The 24600-nt window shown below is 38.2% G+C and overlaps 1 protein-coding gene across 1 annotated transcript; it reads left to right on the top strand.

Moving 5' to 3' along the window:
- Positions 1-1751: 1751 nt before the first annotated feature.
- On the top strand, positions 1752-15244 carry LOC124119282. Its single transcript, XM_048402901.1, has 6 exons — positions 1752-1875; positions 5075-5305; positions 8522-8661; positions 9583-9698; positions 13237-13469; positions 14174-15244. Exons 2-6 carry the CDS (start codon positions 5119-5121, stop codon positions 15007-15009), a joined length of 1512 nt encoding a protein of 503 aa, XP_048258858.1. The 5' UTR covers positions 1752-1875; positions 5075-5118; the 3' UTR covers positions 15010-15244.
- The last annotated feature ends 9356 nt before the right edge of the window (positions 15245-24600 follow it).

Here is a 24600-nt window from a genome sequence, read left to right as displayed (position 1 = left end):
CCTTTTTTAATTTATTATTTGGATTACAGATTTATTTTCTCAAAACTTGACGTTGGTGGTAAATGATTTTTATGATCATGCAACCTCGAAAACGTTAACACGGGGTATTCCGAACCTATATTAAGAATATTGCAATTACATTGGTTAATCCGTACCACGTGACGAAACAATTCATTTTAATGTAGCCCCCGCAATAATGTGACTGACACTGACTTTGAATATTGACTCGTCACATGATCAGTATTGATCTGTCACGTGATGAATATTGACTCGTCTGCTAGAAAACAAGATGACGTCTGATATGAACATTTCACGATTCGTAGCTAAGTTACTGAAATGAAACAGAGGAGGGTTTCAAGACTTCATAAACTTTAAAGTGAATTTCGGTATGACAAAACGAATAATTACTCTTGACGAGGTCAATATATGAAAACAAGGACCCGAGGACCCGACTGCCGGAAAAGACTCCGCTCCTTGTTTTCGCATATTGACGTCGTCAAGAGTAATTATGTACATGAACCAATAAATATGGTTGACATACTCAATATCACGGTCAAATACGTGAGTGGGTGTTATTTTTAACAAGCATTATAATTTGATCTAATAGTCGACGAGGCACAAAAGAATGGACCCACACGGCGTGCTCATGTTGGGAAACAGAACCGCTTTAACCATGTTAACAGTTAGGATACCCTATGACCCCTTAATGCGGATTCAAGAGAATTCAAACATATAGGTGAATAGTTACTGCGTTGGCTCGTACTGGGTTCGATTCCCCATAAGCATGAAGCCCATTCTTCAGGCTCCCCCATTTTGATATGACTGGAATATTGATAGAAAGGCGTAAACCTATACCAGAGTTCCAGATAAGCAGAATACGCAAAATACATCAATTAATTTTGAGTTGCTTGCGTAGAAATACGCCTTAAAAATGTCATAATCCCAACAGCAAAACACTGCGTAATTACCAACTTCAACATTCAACTTGCGTTCCTGTTTCTTTTCATATCTTTATTTACTGATAGAGTGCAGGCATCACACATACGTGAATGCATAACAGAGGCACCGTGTATCGCGTGTTATATATCTCTGTTGTGAGTTTATACAACATGTTCCAAACTTGAGTCAGCACTCGAACAGATACAAATTAGAAGTCACCCAAAACAACGTTTAAAGAAGAATTATTAAAATAATGTCTACTCATTGATTTAAAAAATAGCCTAAGAAAATTAGACATTAATTAATTAGCGAGTTGGGGTGAGCGTTACTTTGAACAGTTATATCAGCTTAATATGGGGGAAATCCTAAAAAGATTCTCACTGCTTAACGCTTTGATGAAGCCAATGAGCGTGGATATGGTGTTAACAAACCAAAAATCATAATGAGGTTAATCTGGGATTCAGACTAACAATCATCAGATTCGAGGAATGTAACTCTGCATAGTGAATTAAGATATTTCTTTACCTTTGCCCCCAACATTAAGTAGTATGACACACAGAAACACACTATATGTTCAAATCTCTTCATGTAGATAGTGGGGATATTAAAAAAAAACCCAGTATGTCACTGGAGTAGAACATTCTGTCGCGGAAAAAAGGCGCCCAGAGCAAAGTAAGTTCGGGGGTTATTGGCTATTGTTTACAAACAAAGCTTCAGGACAGTCGACGTCCCGTCCCTGAAGACATGATTAAGTCTAGAAAGCAACTTGATGGCAAGAGTTGTTTCCCTTACTTCTCCAACAGGTGGCAGTTTCTACATCCGTGCATTGCTACTTCCTGTATGTTGAGAGCTGCTAAAGTAAACATGGAATGGAGCTGTGTATTCGGAGGCAATTATATGTGAAATATGTTAAGTTAGTGATTACGTGGAATGCAGGTAACGTTAACTATTGATGTGTGTGTATGGATAACTGGAAATGTTGCAAGAAATCCACTTGTAGGAAAGGAAAACCAGTTGTAGTTCAAGCATTTATTCGTGGTGTAAAACTATTCACTTTCAACATTTGTTATTTCATCATGTTCATGCTTACTTATATCAGGTTCATTGGTTCACTCTTAAGTGAAATCCATATGATAATCTTATAAAACATGCACAAGATCACCTGTTTCACCCACTGACAAGCACACTTCAGGCGACTGACAGCTTGGTGGCACATCACAGAGCTGTCACTTGTCAGTAAAACACTGAAAGTAGAAAGGCATGGATGCAGTTTGATTCTAAACAATACAAATTTAAACTCACAAATTTCAGTGAATAAAAACCAAAATCATTACCTATGCATTATCATGATAATAAACAGACATCCTGCAAACATTGAAATGACCTTATAAGGAATACATTTATTTGTAGAAAGCTCAAAATTAGCTCATTTGGAGATAAACACACTGTGTTTTCAAAGCAGAACTAGGTTATATGTATCTTTTTAACTCTCTTGATTTAAATTTTGAATTGAACATGTTTGAAATAATAAATTTATCATGTTTAAATCTACAGGTACCAAGCTCTACATTGAAACACAGTCACAGTATGTTAATCTCCATTCTACCATGACAAAATTAAATGTTAACTCTTTGGTGTAAGTTGAGATATAGAGTGAAGCAGCATGGGTCAGGTCCAATGTTTTCTGTGGATTGTCTATCTGAATTAAGGAAACACTTATATTAAATAATCTGTAAACAATGTTTTGTTCTCTCATTCGATTTCTATTATCAGATTATGTTTTCTGTCCAAAATAAATTCTCACGCATGCATACTTTAAATATTGCAGTAATTGCAACCTTACATTTTCTAACCTGTAATTGTAAATATAATTATTTTAAAATGCCAACTGACACTGGCTGAGAAAGAAGTATTTTTCTATAATTATTAGCTTCAGCTGTGAGCCGGCCATCCAATTGCCTGTTCAGTCAGAGATGTGTTTGTGATTTGCTGCCTCTGACTAATAAGTAATTAAAACTTACCTCAAAACTTACTTCATAACTTATGCACATTTTAATCAAACTTGATCTGATGATAAGTTTGCATCAGAACAATTGTATGCACCGAAACTGTAATGTCATGTGACTGATCATGTTGTGAATCTATTTTTAACTTGACTGTCATGGACAGGCTTGAAATCAGGTGATGTAACAAGATGGCCCCGATTGATTGTCTGGCCTATTATGGCCAAATTAGCTGTATCTGCATGATTAGAGTATATATGAATGTTACACAGCAGTTGTGTGTGTGAATGTATATATATAGCTTATGTATATGCAAATTTAGATAATGTTATCGTGATAATTAGAATGTTGTACATAGTATTGCACATGATTGCAAATTGACAGTGTTTAAATCTATCATCTGTGATCATGTTCGTAAAGTATTCAAAGTTAAGGATTGTCCTGAGGTCCTTGAGCATGTTGAGGTTTGTTCCTGTAGTATTGGAGTCTAGGGACCCCCTAAATCCTTAACATTTAACATTAGGGAAAGGACCTCTTGACTTCCATGTCACTGGTTACTGATTACTAGTAACCTTGGTAACATTATTACGCATGTTAAGGTCAACTGGAGCATGGGGAATGCAGAAAAGTACTAGAGTTGCCTGACAGCTAAGTGTAAATTAAACTAATTTTATGCCTTGTGCTTTCATTCTTACTGCTTTGACACAACTAGCTCTTACTATATTTCCCTGCAAAAATACCAAAATACATTAGCCATTTTTAGCCATCTTCCCGAGCCAAGGGAGTTAACTGACTCTAAAAGTCCAGTTTCCACCCTTGCTGAACTAGGCTGGAATTTCTGGGCTTGATCGTAGTGCCACCAGTGGCTATTACAAGTTATGTCCTTTCTATGCATGTCCTTTCTATGCCCCTCCTTTTGACCAATCAGATCCCACTTCTCATATCACTTGCATTTGCTTCAAACAAAATGTCGGCTCCCAGTCAAGACCATCTGATCGATGGTCAAGACATATTTTATGTAATAAAACAGGTCTTACCTCGTGAAGTGCATGAAATCATGTGAGTGTCTTGATTATAAACAAGAAAAGATTTGGAAAATATCTGTTGACGTTGGCTGTACACATCTTTTGCAAATCCTGCAGTTGACCGAAATCTGCACATTGAAATCGACGTTGAACCTGATGTTGATTTCGTTATGCGGTTTTGATTGCACTATGCCTAGACTCGTTAGTCCAGCCAAAATATAACTCTATAATTCCAGCCTAGTTCGGCAAGGGTGGAAACTGGACTTTTGCAATGAGTTAACTAACTTGACGGGTAGAAACTAACATGTTTAGTCCACTAGTCCTTATGATGATAACATACAGCAAACCATTAAAAAAGGCAAATTTCTACTAGTCCTTAGGATACCTTAACTATTGGGCAGTTTGGCAAGGACTACAGGAATCGTGGCAATTTCTACTGCTGCTTGACTAGTCCCAGTGAAATGTTTTTTAGCCTCAGGTAAACAGGATAGTCTAGGTGCAGCACACTGTAGAGATTCACTGTCCCTGCAGACCTGTTTAATATTGTTCAATCCAAAGGAACACCCACGAAGACTATGTTAGGCGACTAACGGGATCAGGTGGTCAGACTTCCTGACTTGGTTGATGCATGTTATTGTATCCCTATGGTATTGATGATCATGATGTCAATCACTGGATTGTCTGGTTCAGACATGTCATGTCATGTCTTTGGAATATTGCTGAGCATGCTGAGTGCTGTGTTAAACAACAAACAATCACATGGGAAAGAAGATTTAAAAGCTTATCTTAGTTCCCCTTACATGTTCTTTGACCCATGAAGATTCCGGGCTAGAATAGGTCTTCAGCAACCCATACTTGCTGTAAAAGGCGACTATGCTTGTCGTAAAAGGCGACTAACATGATCGTGTGGTCAGGCTCGCTGACTTGGTTGATACATGTCATCGATCCCAATTGCGTGGATCGATGCTCATGCTGTCAATCACTGGATTGTCTGGTCCAGCTTCGATTATTTACAGACCATCGTCATGTAGCTGGAATATTGTTGAGTGCGGCGTTAAACAACAAACAAACAAACTACATGTTCTTTATCCTCTTGTCATGTTGCAGTCTGAGACCACCTTGGTGTAGAATGTTACCCCTCTGACTCACCGATGAGCACCATGTTCCATTCGTCTCACATCCACGTGCCTCGCAGTCGGCGACCCAATGCACTTCGGACATTTGTCACATCCTCATCATTTGGGCCCACTGAGACCAAGGAGCCACTGAGGCGGGGGATTATGTTCACAACGGTCGCCAGTGTTCTCCTACTTGTGGGGAGCATCCTCACATGGCTGGGTAAGACATTACACATCACACACTGGTGCAGCAGGGTAGGCTAATGTTTGAGGTGTTGAGTCAGTGCGTCAAAGTCCAGGTTTGATTCCCCATCTGGTTACAATATGTGAAATCCATGATGTTCAGTGCTTCCATATGGCTGTATTAATGCTAAAAGTGGCAAAAAGTGAGCTAGTTCTCAAATCTCAGTAATGTCTTCGAGAGGATGAGATTTCATTTAGTACTAAATCCACCTCAGTAACCATGGTAACAATGGTAACTAGCATTATTCCGTCTCTCAATATATAGCTATGCCACGAGTTAAAATCTCTCCTTTCCCCCGCCATAAGTTGAGAGAAACATATTTCACTCGACACATAAAAAATCCTATTTATTATATACTTTGTAGTGTAGTTGTCTACCAGAAAATCTAGTTATATCATTACAAATGTAAAACCTTGAAACGTAAATTCTCCCTACCTAATACACAGGATTGATTCACCAACCCTTGTATTTTGCGACTTCAAAGGTAGTTTCCTGTTTGCAAAATCTTCAAAAATATAAACGAAAGTAACAAAAATATTTAGCGTCACAAAACTTCTGTATCATACATATAGATATGATTATATACAAAATCAACTTTAGCCAAAAATATTCTTGAAAATTTCGAGATCGCTGTTGGAAGCGAAAGAATACATGCTGGTCAAGTTACAAAAATAGCACTTTGCGAAATGAACGGTCTTGATTGAAGAGAAATCTACAGTGTATAACGAAACATTGTCAAGAGAATAACAAACAGCATAAAGCGATATTAACTCCAGAAATGACCATCTGTCATTATTTAGCCTTGTCAATGTGGAATTAATGTTAAAAGGTAGTCAACAGTTTGTGTACAGGCCAAAGACTTAGGATATAGGTAGACAATTTAAGGGGAGGTCATTCTTGTATGACAATAGTTCAGTTAAAGTGTTATGTTCACTGCAATGACAATATCTCTCTTCTTAACTTTGGAAAACTCAAGTCTTTCACACTGAAGTATATAATAAATACATTACACAGAGGAAGGGGAAATGGTCAGGACCCTTGCTGTGTCAGCACCATGTCATTTCTCCTTGGTTTCACTTTCACCAAGCTTTAAGAAGTATTTGCCCTGTGTACCTGACAAGGTGTTTCTCCTACATAAACATGATTAAGCTGAAACAGTTATGGCTAGACCTTTTTGGCTCATCTCCTGAAATGCTATGTGAGCTTATGTTGATGTAAGTTGTCCAGAGCTGAAATTTTGTGTGGATGTCTGTTACTTTAACATGTTTAAGGGGGTTCAAGTTTGTTCGAGGCATCAAAATTGAATTTTCAACATGGCCTCAGGTAGGCAGCCATCTTTGATGTAATGATTTATGGAACATATATTCAAAATCTTCTCGAAAACGTAACAATGCTTTAAAGGGCTAAAGTGTGAATCTTGGTAGGTGAGACTGTCACCATGGTCACCATATGTAGTTCCAAGCTTGTTACCTGCTCACCTCTACCTTGTGCATATGATGTCTTCGTATTGGTTTGAAGACCCTCCTATGGATTTTGTGGATCATTCCTCTTCTACACGATTTCATTATATTACATCCGAATAGTGTAAAGCATGTAAAGGGGGTCACATCGCCTATTATGGTGTTTTTACTAGGGCTGGGACATGTCCAACTTTACTACCCGGGTGTCTGCGGTAGGTCTCAAGAGTTGAGTATAAAATGTCCGATTGAGAATAGTTTGACTGTAGCCCTGACAAAATGTATTTAGATACAAGTATAAAACGATCTGGTCATGCATACACTTTGACTGAAGTTTTATCTTTATTTAAACCTTTTAAGGTCTCAAGTCAAAAAGAAATACCAACATTAGTGACTTGTAGTGTAACCATAGAATTCTAGATAATTTTTGTCATTAAACTATATATCATGTGACAAACCTCGGGTCCTGTGGGTACCCGGGTCCTTCTCAGTACAGACCCTACCCGAGCACCCGAGTTACCTGTGCCAGCCCTAGCTTTACCCATTTACAAGTTCATGTCATAATGACACTAGGCAGTGTTATAGCTTATTGTTTATATAACTGTTTAGCACCAGCTTTCTTCATTTGTCCCCACTCGCCCCATCCCGTAACCTGCAAGAAGACTCGTCCCCTTATCGATGAATGTTATGTGCGAAAATACGACAAACCAATCAGAATGCGCCTATGATTTCAAGTTCTTCATCAAAGAATCCCTCAGAAATAATTTCTGTTTTTACATATGTCTTGTATCTAAAAATATACCCAAGACACAGTTAAATGTGTTCAATCATACTGTATAATTTTGCATGTCCTGATGTGCTTTAAATTGCATCTGAAGTATAAATAATATATGGGGAAACATATGTGAACCATTGTGCAATGAGTTGACAATTGTTTTAGGTATGCCCGTTTGCGCTAAGACAACCCGGTTGCAAAAATGGCCACGAGAGGGGCACGCGTCGCTATTCGGCTTGTCCCAGAATAACACGAATTGGTCACGAATGCAGCTTCCTTGTGGTGTATAGCTCATGGTTGTAGTCTACACAGGCCTGGGTACCTGTGCTCCACATGGTGGAATAAATGCATAGTGTCAGATAGGATAAGTTTAAACATTTTTAAGTTTTACATGAAATTATATATTGATGTATACACTTATCCTATCTCACATGCTATATCATCATGCCCTCCCAGCCATCCCCGCATCACAGCTCCTCTACTCTGTCAATGAAAGAGATTGATGTGGCAGGGGTAGTCAGGTGAGATCACATGCACGGGATTACAGTGTGTTACCCATTTATTTGGGTAGTGACCATGGTGATGCTGGGATGTGTTTAGGTGATATGTTTTTAGAAGCAGGAAACTTTGTTCAAGCACATTTACACATAAGGATAAAAAGAAAAAAGAAGAAATGCATTGTGTGACATAGGATTAGTATATAAACATGATAAATATACAATTTGATGTAAAATTTACAGCTTTTATTTGTTACCAGCGCTATATATTTCTATTCTGTTACAGTACAGTTTAGTTGATGCCAAAATTTTTAAGATTATATCAATTATCAAAATGAGTATTTTCTGTCAGTGGCATTAAAAACTTGCAACAATACCTATTTTTCGATTTTTAAGGTTGGCAGATTTTGTGAACAGAGACCATAATACTGGATGGGATGCTATTTGATATTTGTTCTTTCAGGGTTCAGTGATGTGTTTGGTGACAAGGTGTCCATGACAGGACCACTGCTGATAGCGTTGGCTCTCCTACTTCTTCTGTTGTCTATGAGGCAGTTTGTTATAGCTCGGAAACGGAATAATTCCACCAGGAATGGACTACAGGTCTGTGCAAATAGAGAACTATTCACATAGTTATCAGAATGAAAGATTGTGTCTCCAATGAGTTCACAAGGGAAATTATCATTAACATAGTTAGGAGTGTATTACCGATAGTCTTTTTACTGTGTAAGAATACGAAAAAAGTAAAGTTTGCTGGTCACATTAAGCAATGATAAGAGACATTAGAGAAGTCATTCTATTGTGGGTTGACTTTACCCGGTTCATCAGCTTAAAAAAATTAAAGAATTGGTTCTCAGGCAATGACTTTTCAAAATATAGTGTGGGCGGGCGTTGGTTTGTTTTTCTTTGCTTGTTCAAATTAGTTTGTAACCAGTTAAACAGTTGTGTATCATCAACCTGGGAAAGGGCCTCCCTACATAAAGAAGCATACATTACGAACTCCTATTGTTGCCATGACCATAACACGAGATGCGCAGTTAATCAGTGCTCATGTAAAGGGAAGTAACTGTGTGCTATATTGGATTGCATTGTTTTTAAGTATTAGTTTTTTTTTATACAATTTGAAAATGGAAATAAAAACGAAATGGCAGTGGACTTTATGATGATGCTGACAGAGCCTGAGAACCAAGACTAATATTTTTTTAGCCTAATATCTTCAAATCCTGATTTGTTCTGATTATGTATCTTAGTTTTTTGGAACCGTACCTGTGTTTGTGCTTGTGGGTTTCACCTTAGTGGTAAACAACTAAACATGCTGAATGCTAGACCTACATCACTTTGGGCTTTCCTCCCACATCAAGCTGACATACCATGATATCGCTGAAATACTGTTCAGAACGGCGTTAAACATGTTAAACCCACTCACTCACTTAGCGTCTTGCTTTGTATACTAAGTCAGCAATGGTACATTTTTTCAAGAGTTATACAGTTATTGATGATTTAATCAGCTATTATTTCCACTAGCTTGGACAGATGGGGCGTGGCACGGTAACAGCAGTGGTAGTGGATCGCAATGATGGCCTGGGTGCTGTCACTGTCATCATGGATGCTCTGAATGTCACCCCTGACACACAAATGAGGTAGGATTTGTTAGCTCATTAGCCAGGTCAGAATAGGTACCCAGTACCCATTATTGCATTATCTATGTATTATTACATCAGGAAGGTCAGCATATATATAGTGTAGGGTAACATTCACTCTTTTCCACTCAGCCTAACACCAAATCCCTACATAGATGATAGAGACAGTGTCACATTTCACTTGCAAGTCACACATAACAAGGTCTAGTTCTCGTCTGGAAATGGCATTGGACTATTTTGCATCATACCTCTTTAACATTGCTAGGATCATCATGTTGTGAGGCATCTTCCCAGGGCAAGCGTGTCCACTAGCCTATATCAAAGCCTAGTTTCTACATCTTCCCGAGGCAAGCGTGTCCAGTAGCCTATATCAAAGTCTAGTTTCTACATCTTCCCAGGGCAAGCGTGTCACTAGCCTATATCAAAGCCTAGTTTCTACATCTTCCCAGGGCAAGCGTGTCCACTAGCCTATATCAAAGCCTAGTTTCTACATCTTTCCAGGGCAAGCGTGTCACTAGCCTATATCAAAGCCTAGTTTCTACATCTTCCCGAGGCAAGCGTGTCCACTAGCCTATATCAAAGCCTAGTTTCTACATCTTCCCGAGGCAAGCGTGTCCACTAGCCTATATCAAAGCCTAGTTTCTACATCTTCCCGAGGCAAGCGTGTCCACTAGCCTATATCAAAGCCTAGTTTCTACATCTTCCCGAGGCAAGCGTGTCCACTAGCCTATATCAAAGCCTAGTTTCTACATCTTTCCAGGGCAAGCGTGTCACTAGCCTATATCAAAGCCTAGTTTCTACATCTTCCCGAGGCAAGCGTGTCCACTAGCCTATATCAAAGTCTAGTTTCTACATCTTCCCAGGGCAAGCGTGTCACTAGCCTATATCAAAGCCTAGTTTCTACATCTTCCCGAGGCAAGCGTGTCCACTAGCCTATATCAAAGCCTAGTTTCTACATCTTCCCAGGGCAAGCGTGTCCACTAGCCTATATCAAAGCCTAGTTTCTACATCTTCCCGAGGCAAGCGTGTCCACTAGCCTATATCAAAGCCTAGTTTCTACATCTTCCCGAGGCAAGCGTGTCCACTAGCCTATATCAAAGCCTAGTTTCTACATCTTCCCAGGGCAAGCGTGACCACTAGCCTATATCAAAGCCTAGTTTCTACATCTTCCAAAGGCAAGCGTGTCACTAGCCTATATCAAAGCCTAGTTTCTACATCTTCCCAGGGCAAGCGTGTCCACTAGCCTATATCAAAGCCTAGTTTCTACATCTTCCCAGGGCAAGCGTGTCCACTAGCCTATATCAAAGCCTAGTTTCTACATCTTCTGAGGCAAGCGTGTCCACTAGCCTATATCAAAGCCTAGTTTCTACATCTTCCCAAGGCAAGTGTGTCACTAGCCTATATCAAAGCCTAGTTTCTACATCTTCCCAGGGCAAGCGTGACCACTAGCCTATATCAAAGCCTAGTTTCTACATCTTCCCGAGGCAAGCGTGTCCACTAGCCTATATCAAAGCCTAGTTTCTACATCTTCCCAGGGCAAGCGTGTCCACTAGCCTATATCAAAGCCTAGTTTCTACATCTTCCCAGGGCAAGCGTGTCACTAGCCTATATCAAAGCCTAGTTTCTACATCTTCCCAGGGCAAGCGTGTCCACTAGCCTATATCAAAGCCTAGTTTCTACATCTTCCCAGGGCAAGCGTGTCCACTAGCCTATATCAAAGCCTAGTTTCTACATCTTCCCGAGGCAAGCGTGTCCACTAGCCTATTTCAAAGCCTAGTTTCTACCCTTGCCACATCAAGTCGACTTTTCTTTTCTCGACCCTGGTGCCACTTCACGTAGATCCCGAGTTGTGCCCCTTGTAATGAAAACGCGATAGCCAATCAGCTCGCTGTTCTCATCTTGTATAGCTCCACAAAGATGGTGACAACTATAGGCGATCAGATAACAAAAAATTCACAATTTCATCCCCGACACAAAAACATAGGCAATTGTTGGGTGGTTTAAGGATGAAAGATTTGTGTCAGCAAAGACAGGAAGCGGTAAAATAACTTTCAAATGAAGGTGTACCAGTCGTGGATGTTGATTTTGTGAAACGTTCTCTGATTGGATTATTGATATGTGCAATAGTCCAATCATATTAAGCGCAGGAAAGTCAGCTTAATGTGGCAAGGGTGGAAACGACTTTGATAAAAAGGCCAGTGGACGCTTTGCCTTGGGAATATAGTTGTGAGGCTACACTGAAGGGTGTAGTAATATGACGGACACCAGACTTATTTCTTAGTTTATTGTTTTACTGTTAATTAGATCTTTTAACAATGTTTAAGTTGCAGTGTTATCAAATAGGTGTAATGAGGTTCCGTTAAACCAACATGATGGTTTATCACTGATGGAAGCATCTGTTAAATCATATACTATGGACCTATTTAAATAGGTATCAAAATTTGCATGAAGTATTTTCTGTCTGCATCCATTAAAAACTGCTGTAATGTGTTAACACTCACTTGTTAAATGATAACATATAGGGAATCTATCAGCAGATCAGTTATCACATAGGTAAAACATGTTTTTGCTTAACATAATCAATACAATACTTCACAAGCTTAAAGCATAAGAAAATCAACAAATGTGATGACCAACCATGAGATAAGGGACCTAATGGTTGAAAGCTCACATTTTGACTTCTTCACATATCTTGAATTGAAACTACAGTATATGTATCTTAGGACCATTAAAATACAATTCACAAGCTTCGGCTCATCTGTATTACTTAGATGCATCTTGATGCATGTCATTAAACATTTGGACTCATTTTCAGAATTATAACCAGATAACTGTTTGTGTAATGGTAGCAGTTTCTTAATATGTCTGCGTAATTGAAAGTAGACATGTATACTGAAATGTTTTGAAATGGTTTTATTACATCATGAACTAATGGGAGAAAAATAGGATATTTTTGTACAGTCTGCACACATGGCAATTTTTACGGAAGTAGGTTGACATCAAACATCTGTCTTTATGATGCCACAGCACAATTATATTCTAGCACCCACAAGGTCCCCTTCTCCTGGTGGGTCACACATAAAGAAACATTCTTGACATGCTTACGCCTGTGACAATTTAATAGTTTAAGTTGCCTTGAACATAGACCAAAACCATTGCAACACATCACAGTGCATTTCTGATTGATAAGCTTTGTTACAAAAAAGTGTCCAGTATTTGATTTCTTTTTTAAACCATATTAACCACATTGACATTGGATATTGATACTACCACCCTTGAAGGAAACATCGACACAATACCTTTGACATGAGTATGATTAGGATAATTCTTGGCTAGCAGGCAAGAGCTATGTAAGTTTTTCCCTAAGAATGGCTAGGTGTAATTATGACTCATGCCTGGGGTTCGATTCTCCACACGAGTACAATCTGTGAAGCCCTGTGAACCGAGACACTGTTTAAAGTGGTGTTAAACGCACACACTATTGAATGAAAAAGGCTTCTAAAGGTCATTATACTCACATTGTTCCTTTATGTTGCAGAAGCTATGCATCGTCCACAGGGGAAGACTGTGCACCTCCATCATATAGTGAGGTTACACAGGAAAATACCAGTACAATCCCCCCTGGCCACCATCACCCGGATCAGGATGAACCACCACCTCCATACGAGGAGGCTGTTGGGGTAGAATTGTCCTCATCCACACTCAATCGCTCTTCTCTTCACAATCACACTGACGAAACTACACTGCCAGCTTATACATCATGGACACCAGGTAGGCTATATTGCTTATTTACATCATGGGCACCAGGTAGGCTATATATCTTGTATACATCATGGGCACCAGGTAGGCTATATTGCTTGTATACATCATGGGCACCAGGTAGGCTATATATCTTGTATACATCATGGGCCCCAGGTAGACCATATATCTAGTATACATCATGGACACCAGGTAGACTATATATCTTGTATACATCATGGACACCAGGTAGGCTATATATCTTGTATACATCATGGGCACATCATGGGCACCAGGTAGGCTATATTGCTTGTATACATCATGGGCACCAGGTAGGCTATATATCTTGTATACATCATGGGCCCCAGGTAGACCATATATCTTGTATACATCATGGGCACCAGGTAGACCATATATCTTGTATACATCATGGGCACCAGGTAGGCTATATTGCTTGTATACATCATGGGCCCAAGGTAGGCTATATATCTTGTATACATCATGAGCACCAGGTAGATCATATATCTTGTATACATCATGAGCACCAGGTAGACCATATATCTTGTATACATCAAAGGGACAAGATAGGCCAAATATCAAAAATTTATCCTGCATCAACTACTTTATCACAATGAGCCACTAATTACTTATGTTCCAGTTTGATTACACTTTCTTGCTGTAGGATTGCTAACTGTGACATTAAACCCAATTAACAAACATTTTTGGTTCCCCAACAGGCTGTAACGTAGACACCCCCAGCAATACACTGACTATCCCAGGGCAGGTGGCCCAGTGTTACCGTCGCTGCACATTCCCTACACAGCCCGGAATAGAAACCAGTGGTGGAGGACACCAGCTCACATCTCTCGCAACAGGCCAGACACTTACTACAGCAGAGCTCACTCAGGGCGCTAATGGACCTTGGTCTTCTTCAGGAAGGTTTTTTCTAATTCCACATTTTCTAGGAGTTTTAGCCAATAGGAGAGGAGACCCTGCAGCAAGTATGACTGGGGAGCTACCCCCAGCCTACCAGGCAGTGGACACAACCGGTAGCTCCCCTCTCACCTACCTTCAAGCCATGAGTGTAGGCAACCAGCCTGGTCCCCCACAAGATCACCTAGGGGTACAGAGTCCCCATGAGTCCCGCTCTCTTGCTCATCCAATGGTACCAGACCACCCTGTCGATACCTACCATCTGCCTCCTATGGAGAGCAACCAACAGGGAGTGGTCCCACACTCCAGCTTCCCAAACTCCAGTCTCACCACCTGCAGTCTCCCTGGCTCTGCTGAGACACCATCAAGTCAAGTCTGCTGCGTGACGTCATCCAGTCTGCCCAACTCCAGCATGGCGGCCTCCAGTCTGACGGGTATTGGTGTCACAGGTTCGAATATGAAGACCTCCACCACACCCATGCCTACTATTGCGGGCTGCAATTCTCCTCCCAGGGTTCATCACGGAGGAGTGAGCAGCCATCCCAGCAGCACCACCAGCCCCTCTGCTGCAGCACGCTTCCTGCAGGCTCCACGCAACCCCAACTCTCCCATCATAGATGAACTAGAAGAGGTGGTATAGTCGTAGGGCACAGCTGCATTGCACATGTATGCTAGTTATGTTATGATACAGGAGGTATGATGTTGTATTGCAGAACACAGCTGCTCATGTCAAACATTGATAAGTTGGGGTTGAGTTGTGATACAAATGATATGTACAAATAATTTTTATCTTTTTTACTGAATGTATATCAAGGCCAGACCAATATAATTACTTGTTTTGATGACCTATTATAAAAAATATCTGAAGCAGGAGGGAAAAAAATATGGAAAAAATCATATTTTTTATTTAACATATCAATTACTGAATTTGTTACCAAATGGTGACTATATTGTGCCTATTGCCTATGATTACCATATTTCCTTTTGGGTTAATTATTTTGGTAAATAATGCTATGTTTTAGCTTCAGGTAAAGAGTCTATTTTTTCTGGAACAGGTGGGAGAGAACACATATAATTTAATGTCAGTGTAAATAGGAGTTTTGAGATAAAGAAGTTACTGACACAATTGTTTTCTTTATGGACATTTTGGGGAAATAGCTAAAAGGTCACACAGGTCTGTAAACCAAGTAATTAAGTTGGTCTTGCTCTATTATGTGGAATTTGTTTTATAAAATAATATCAAACTGATATGAACAAATATCCTGCTTTAATTACTTTGGAATTTCGGACAGCCAGATAATGTGCATGAAACAGAAAATAGTCACCCAATCAAACAAATTTACAAGAGTTATTCAATGAGCAATTCAAATTCAAAAGTAATTTTGTAAACCCTTAAATATCTATACATAGTGTATTGTGACATATATATCATAAATAATTTAAGAATATCGTATATATCGTATGGCGCCCCATGTAGTTTTACATCACAGATGTATACACTCAGAACGTGGTTAATATGAGTCATAGCCAACTCTTGCATTTTATAGCGTTGGGGGTTTGGGACATGTAAATTGTATTTCTACATCTTCCCAAGTCCTGTTTCCGCCCTTGCATAACTAGGCTGCAATGATGGAGTTATATTTTGGTTGTACTGACGATGCATAGTCCAATCAAAATCGCGTAATGCAATCAACATCCGGTTCATAGTCTGCCATGCAGATTTCGGTCGTTTGAAGGATTTGCAATGCATGTGTACCGTCTACTTAGCGTCAACAGATATTTTCCAAATTTTCATGTTTTGATCAAGGTGCTCGCTAAGTAAGACCCGTTTCATTACATCATAGGTTTTGATTATCGATCTGACCGTCTTGACTGGGCGTGGCCATTTGAAGCAATAGCATGCGATGTCAGAAGTGAATCTGATTGGTCAATAGGAGGAACATAGAAGGGACATAACTCGTAATATCCACTGGTGCTGCTACAATCAATCCCAGAAATTCCAGCCTAGTTAGGCAAGGGTGGTAACTGGACTTTTTGAATGCTTGATTTAGTCCCAACCTTATGAAGATAAGTGACCCTTAGGGGATTTTCCTACCATGTTCTTGATACATCCTCAGCAAGCTCAGTTATTGCTTCCCACAGTGACTTTGTGCCCATGTTTTCCTACTGAGATAAATGCTGTAGACAGATGGTTTCTTTTAGACATTGGAGAGTTGTAATCAAATTCAGCACCAATTCACACACAAGGGCGGATCCAAGATTTTGACAAAGGGGGATGCACATTGTACCCAAGTCACAAAGTGACTTGTCCGAGGGAGCAGATAACATGTACTGGTATGCCAGAATAAGTTGAATTGTGACCGACAATTAACCCTGTATGACTACGTATGAGGTCCTGCCACTAGCACGTACCATTGTGAAGAAAGGGTCATGAGCGATAATTTCTGCCCTGATAGAGCATAGATACAGAGCAGTGACAATGCTAGCTTCTGACAATGCTTGAGATATATGTTTACATTCTTTCTCCATGTAATTTATGACATTATAGGCCAATTCCCGAGCCTGATAATGTATGATTTGGTCAATCTTACCTAGCTGTGACATGTTTATTTGTTTCTAAGTAACTTCTATCAAACAACTTTTAGCGAATTCTGGTATCAGTTTGTCACACCGACCTCTTAGTAGTCTCGTGTGTCCATGGGAGCATTGTCAATTTCATTGCTATGACCTGCACGTGCACTACATGCGTACACCTTCTCTACCTGTAACAGACCAAATATGTTTGCCAAAATTCTGCTCTCTGCTTTTTGTCTCAAACACATTTTTTGTGAGTTGGTTCAACTTATCCTGGATTACCAGTAAGGTGTCTGAAAAAAAGCTGGAACCGCCAGTGACACAACCTGTGACATGGCATTCTAACAAGCACCTTTGTATGATAAGAGCAATTTGAGTGCCAAGTATGTTGACTATGTAACCTGTTGTATGTGAGGTGTAGTAACTTTGGTCATCAGAAATGTGAATAACACCATGGAAATGCATCACCTACATATCCTGTATCTAGCACAGAAACATCATAAGAACTGCTTCAGGGCACCTTCAAAGGGAAGTAACTCCAAATTATTGTCTTCATCAGCAGTTTGTCTGAGGTTTGATTAGGCGCCAATGAGATAACATTTTGTTATTTTTTAGTAAATGTATGTGCCCTAATGCTAAGCAGTATGTATAAAAAGTTCCATAAACTGATAGAATTTTTTACTATTTGCCATTTGAAATCTTTCAACCATTTTGAAAAATGGCCTTTGAACTTACTGTTTGCATCATTTGTCACGATCAAGTCTAGATCAAGTGTCAGCGGTTACAGGCGGACAACACTAGAGTCTCTCAGTCACTTTTTGGTTCTCAGTCAAAACATGATCAGAAAATTAGAAGTTTAAGGCTCATGACACTGAAGACGAATTCTTAGGGCTACGACAGATTGATTGGGTACAATGTTGGGACCAGACGTCGGTTGATTATGGAGAAATATACCATGGATATTGTTACGAGATTGAACCCGGTAATATTTTCTGTGTATTTCAGCACTTCCTCAGAGGAGAAGTTTTATTTCAGACACAGCTTTTGGCTAGCTACCATGCCTAATTGCTGTGGCAAAACAGCCAAAATGAATCACTTGCTTTTATCTGTCAAGTCGGTTTTGCAGTAATTTCATAAGAAGACATTCATGGGTAATTTGAAATGTATGCTGAGTTCTTCGTGGCTCGTTTCTTGACAATGAATTTTCATGTTACACTACACTGAAAAATGTGTTGATTGGGTCATAAGATCTGAAGATCGAACTAAAATCTAGTTCAAACTGAACCCGGTTGTCGCACAGTTGGAAAGGAAGATGCTGTATGTTGCCCCTGATTATGCAGCATATTGTTACCATGGTAACACAATATGGTCGTCACACTTACACATTTTACCATCATGGGGTATTAAGGCTGATATGAAGGTTGCACAGTGCTATTTTGTGATAACGTATCTGCTTTTGATATTACTGGTGTGTGGTTGTGCAGGTCTATGAGCAGTGGATGTGTGAGAGATGAATGACAGATGGTTGACAGATGGTTGACACAATTTGTATATCTGGGTCATGGATGATGACTGATTACCTCAGCTTGAGTTCACTGAAACTTCCTACATCAAATGGCGACCTCAGTGTGTGTCACATTGATTAAATGGCATTTGTTCTGGGATACTTTCGTACTGAGGCTCAAGGTTTCATAATTTTGAAATATACAACTCAAAATAAGTTAAGGACCACTTGATTCTTTCATTTTAATGTTGTAATATGAATAAATTGGGTGGTCTTTGAATTCTTTTGCTAAGAATATATACTATATACAGATATACACGAGAACACCCTGATATGAGATTTTATATTGTGTACATTTGGGCCAAATTCGTATTTGGATTCACTGTATTTGAAATCTCAAATTCAATACATATTTGATGGTATTATACAACATTGGTTGTTTCAGATGGGTTATAGTCACACATTTTTACAATTATTGGCTGTTTGGTTAAACTTTTGCACAATCTCATTAAAATCAGATCTGAGTTCTCACTGCTGCTGAACAAAGATCTGAGGACATCCCATTACAGGTCACGTCAGAACGACCTTTTGTGAACTTTGACTGACTACTGAAATGACTAACAAGAAGTCCACATCAGCCAATTAGAAAGCAGTTTTCTCGAGCTTTACGGCACTCGTTTCAACCTGGCGACTTCCATTTCAGCCTACGCTTGAAAAATATGTTGACACAGTTCTCGATTAAAATTTTGAAAACTGAACAAACGAACATTCTGGAATGTCTAATATATGGTTGAGATGTATGGCAGTGCTTCCCACGTACTTTGCAACACCTCCTCCGTTGAAATGTTTATCCCACGGTAGCGAGAGACAGACGATAATTTTGACGGAATCAGTCTCACGGGCCGTTACTGTTGTTCGGAATACCCCGTGTTAACGCTTTCGTGGTTGCAAGATTAGGAAACACATTCTGACTGTCACTTTCACGATCTGGTAAGCGACGCTTTGATTGGTCGGATCGAACGTCGTTCTGACGTGACCCATAATGGGATGTCCTCAGATCTCTGTTTAGCGATAGTGAGAACTAAGCATGCTAAGATCTGATTTTAAATGAGATTGAACTTTTGCAGTGGATTGCACATTATTTTTGCAGCATGTGGATTCCTTGAAAAGAAAACACTTTTTACAATGACATCCCCATGTCTCATAAATTGCTCAATGATTTTGATATGAATTGTTTTTGTTTTGCATTTCATGATATTGCATCTGGCCTGTTTTGTCAATGTGTTTATGATTTGTTGTCATATGTTCACAGTTTACAGTTAGTTTTGCTGAAAAATTGGCAGATTATATATTAGCTTTTTTAGCATGTTATGTATGACTTTTTATATATTTTGTTTTGTTATAACAATTCACACTTGAATAAAGGCTGGTAATAATCCAACTTTATCCCTAACTGACTTAATAATATTTTGAATTGTCTTTGGCCAGTAAATTGTGCACTATTACTTAGAAAAATAATTTTATTCAGAATAAAAAATCATGAAAGTATTTTTATCTTTCCAGAAAAAAAAGGAAAAATATGACCCCCATGTATCACATATTTTGTAAACTGTAACAGCAGACATGAATATTTTTCAAAAGTCTTTGTCGCTGTACCTATTTAATGCTTTTACCATTTTGTCGGCAGTTTAAGAAGAGCACCTTTCCCAGTTAATAATTAGCATTTGTTTTGGGAATTTGGCCATTTGTTAACAGATTTGGAAATCTTTTTTGTTTTTGTTTTGAGTAGATATTATGAGGTATACGCATGGCTTCATGTTTCTCGTATCTTTCAGTTACAGCTCAGTATTTATTTCCACCATCATGTATTAGTGAAAACATTAGTACAATTCTATAATGTATGTCAGTATCTGGTGTCATTGGGCCCTTCTTGTTCATGTGATCAGGTTCTTACAGGTTCTTACAGCAAAAAAACTGAATTGAAGCATGTATAATCGGGACATCTGTCTGTTTCGTGAAATATCTCTGAGGGTTACTATCAATATGTGCGATATGTTAACAATAAGAATATCTTATGCCAAAAATTGTTACTTTGTGAAGAAGTGTATTTCAGGTGTGACATTTAGGGACTGATATAATTTGTGTGAATGAAAATAAGCAAATTATAAGTGAATGTGAAATATATATGATCACTGTTGTGTGTACATGGTGAGTGTTCTGTTACATGAATTGTGTACATGTATCTGATATAGTGTGGTTGTTGGGTCCGAATGCTCTGTGATCTGTGTTGGTGTAACCAATAGCATTTTTTGTATTATTTCATATACATATAAATACTTAAGAATATTTAATTATTTCCTATGAATGACATTGTCGATTGGATTTCTATACACTTTTGAGAAGAATCAGTTTAAAAGTATTGTGATATTTTATAATTTATTTCTATAAAATATGAATTTTTAAGTTATGATTAAATGGTATGCTGTACATGAATAATACATTCTTCCAATGTTTAGATTTAAGAAAAGACCATCTGTATCAGTTTTTTTCTGTTTTTTATTTGTAAATTACAAATACAGCTAATGAATAAATATTTTTCCTGTTAATATGAATTGATCAGCTATTGTTCTTGGAGAAACAGTCAAATCCAGATATTATGTGTACGAAAAACTTCCATACCATGTAGTATATTAATTTCATTAGACTTGTTTTCTAATGATGGAATTCAACACTGTTGATATTCTCTAATTTCTTCTGAAGTTTGGACATTTGTACATGAGAAATAATTTTTGTAATTGTGCTTTTGAATGATCCCATATTAATGGGATACATTTCAGTGTGAATGTGATCATCTGTGAAATCTCAAGAGTAGTATTTGAAGAGTTTTTTTAAATATACTTTGTGCTTTGTGAGAATGTTCAATTCTTAATGACTCAGTTTTGATCTTGGTACATATGGTGATATGTGTGGACGGGAAAGTGATATTTATATACACACACTTTTAATTGTAGTGACAGAGGTCTTGTGCCAAAATTCTCCCCATTTTACAAATTAATGTTTTGAGTACTGTGAGATGACACATGATTTTATATGCATAAATTTTGATAAAATAACAACAATATTAATGTGACTAAAGCTTGTAGCCTAAGGTGTTGTAGTGGTTGCTTTTGAATACTAGTCATGTGTTAATAACCTCCAGTTGTGACATGTGACAAGGACAGACTCGTCAGCTTGTAGGTTTCAGAAGATATTTTAATCGTGAAAAAAGTTATTTCACCAAAATATTATCAGATTTTTTATTTGGCCAGACCATTTTAAATACTTGTTTTAAGCTTTTACCATTTAAAAAAACATATATAAAATAAGAAAACGTGTAACAGGAAGTATTAAATTTATTTTTAATATTGAAAAGGTTGTTAGATTGATAGTTAGACAATGTTTGTTCTCTGCCACTTGCTCGAACAAATATTTCACCTTTAGACAATCAACAGCATTTTTCACCCTAAAATATTGGTGGTTTTATATATAAAATACTGTAATAGGCACAATTAATTCAGGTATGCTTTATTGGTTTTCTTATTTTTGAAGGAGATTGTTTTCCCTTACCCTTTTCAGGTATTTTGGGCAAAAAGATCCAGAAGACAAAATCAGTCTAACAAAGATATGTTAGGGTATGGCTTAAGTTTTTTTGTATTCAGTACCAGTTTGTAATGTCATTTAAGTATCTTAATTTTTTATGGGAGAATATATCATAAAGTTTTCACCTTTTTATGGTTGTAATTTGTGAATTTGTTTCACATGAATGGAAGAAAAAAATTCTGCTTTCACAATGAATTTTTAGCAATAACAAATATTTGTATCATATTCGAGCTTTGAATATCATGATACAGACCATACATATATTTACCAAGCAGTATCCCAATGCTAAAATATACGCTGGCAACATGTCAATATACAACTACACGACACAGAGGTGTTTGAATCGGCCACAATCACTTAGTGTTTCGAGTAGCGTGGTGTATTTGTCCTTGTCACATGTTTAATAATGAGGTCATTGGGAACCTCCCTTTATGCACACTGTTCTGTGATTGGTTGATTTGTTGTTAATGTCAAGGTCAAGGCCACCTCCCTGACCATTATGTCATGGTCAAGGCCAGGTCACTGACTGTAAGTCAGCAGTATAGGTCTTGGAGCAAGTGTATGTTATGCTTTGCATATTGGATAATGGAAGCACTTTGTTCACAATAAAGTCTTATAATTGTGTTAATCTCTTTGACAATTTTGGAATATAAATGCTTCTATATAAAACAACCACTTCCTGTTGATAACTATTGTTTATAATTATGTTGAAATGACTATCAAGTTAACTCTGTTGTGATCATGACAATATGACATTTTTGAATATTTTATTATTTGTTTTGTTGATGCTCATTATTGTTGTAGGAAACAACATTCTAACATGCATATTAGGCCAGAACAATATTTTACTCAGCTCACGGATTAGCCAGCCAAAATATTACACAAGTAAAATAATAATAATACTGGTAAATGAAATGCTCTTTTAACTTTAATTTCAAGTGGAAAATAAGCTTTAAGTTAAGTCTGACAACTTACCGGTGTTCACTTTCTTTCATAAATGACCAGGAAAAACTGGAAAGACAATGGGTCGAAGAAATTTGGGATAGGTCCAGACCTTGGTTTAAAGATTTTTTTTGTTAAATTATCCTAATCAGTAGGTTTAGACAAAAGTGAAAAAATTGAAACTCTCTTTAAAGGTCAGTCCTATTGGTGGGGAACTGGTGCCTTTTGATGATTTGGGCTTTTTGGGGGGGCATGACAGGATGGACTTAAACTGAAAATGAGGGTAGTGCTCGTTTCTGGAGCAGAACTCCAAAACCATTCAACAATTCCAGACGAAACTTGCTACACAGATCAGTCTAGCGGTGAACTGGTGTCTTTTTCATGATTTGGGATGTAAATTGTATATATATTTTTTATGTTTTCATGATAATAAGTTGGACTAAAAATAAGGGTAGTGCTTCTTTCCCGAGCAGAACTCCAAACCCGTTGCTGAAACTTGCAATACAGATAGGTCTAGTGGTGAACTGGTGCCTTTTGATGATTTTGGATTTAGAAAAATACTTTACAGCATTATTTTTTTCTTCACTGAACTGATGGTATCCAGTGGCAATGAACCAAAAGTGGGGTAGCCAAAAAAGTAGCCAAACTCCATTTCTGAATTGCACCAGACCTGGAAGATATATCATCTCCTGATGACTATTGTTTAAAAAAAACGTGATCTGCCTCTGACACAGCAACATTGTTTTTTAGTTCATGATGAGAGAAAACTGTTGGAAGAATTCAAATAATAAGTTCTGTGATCTTTGATAACATTTAGTGATAATTGAAGAAACTTTTAGTTTGTATTGTTCTGGAGATGTGAATGAGAATATACGGTAAAACATTACCACAGTTTTAGAAACTTGATAAAACTGTTTTTTTGCACGGTTAAGACTCGAGTTTAGGAAGAGTGTTTACACTTGTAACCAGTTGTAATATTTTCTAGCATTGCTGGCAAAAATGTTTCAGATGACCTTGGAAGTGTAGGCTTTAGAAAGCTGTTTCTTACATGTATACAGACAAGTTGTGAAAGAGATTATATATTTAAAACACTGTCGATGTTGTGTTTTTGTGAAGTATATGTTGAGATGGAAATATTTATTTTTAAACCCAAATTGTCTATTTATAACATGTTTGACACTTATGTTCTTGTGGTATTTGTAGCTGGACTTGTCAAGCAAGTTGGATGATACTTGCAATGCAATAAATTGATGTTTATCGTACATTGCCTTGGTGTGTTTGTAAGCCCCATTGAGACACAGGGGCTGAATGATCAGTTAGTAGCCCACTCTTGTCTCAAGATCGACCTCCTCCGTGGTCTTATGGTGGCGCATCCGCCCGGAGAGCGGAAGGTCTGGGGTTCGATCCCCAGCCGCGTCATATCAAAAGACGTTAAAAGATGGTACTTGTTGTTACCCCGTCTGGCGCTAGGCATTTAGGGGCTAAAACAAGGATTGGTCGGCTCGGAGTTAGTATACTGTGTCTGAGTGGGGTATTTATATTAAACTGCGGCATGGTATCTCAGTGTGCTAG

Source organism: Haliotis rufescens, unplaced genomic scaffold, assembly GCF_023055435.1.
Source record: "Haliotis rufescens isolate VD_foot unplaced genomic scaffold, xgHalRufe1.0.p SCAF_3, whole genome shotgun sequence".
Classification (NCBI taxonomy): Eukaryota; Metazoa; Mollusca; class Gastropoda; order Lepetellida; family Haliotidae; genus Haliotis; species Haliotis rufescens.
Note: the sequence above shows the minus strand (reverse complement) of the source record. Positions and strands in the feature narration are given on the sequence as shown.

Excerpts from the sequence above, each read along its gene's own strand:
- LOC124119282 (XM_048402901.1), top strand. The coding sequence starts at position 5,119 with ATGAGCACCATGTTCCATTCGTCTCACATCCACGTGCCTCGCAGTCGG. Across the intron at positions 9,699-13,236 it reads ACCCCTGACACACAAATGAG|AAGCTATGCATCGTCCACAG; the intron begins GTAGGATTTGTT and ends TTTATGTTGCAG. Across the intron at positions 13,470-14,173 it reads TTATACATCATGGACACCAG|GCTGTAACGTAGACACCCCC; the intron begins GTAGGCTATATT and ends GTTCCCCAACAG.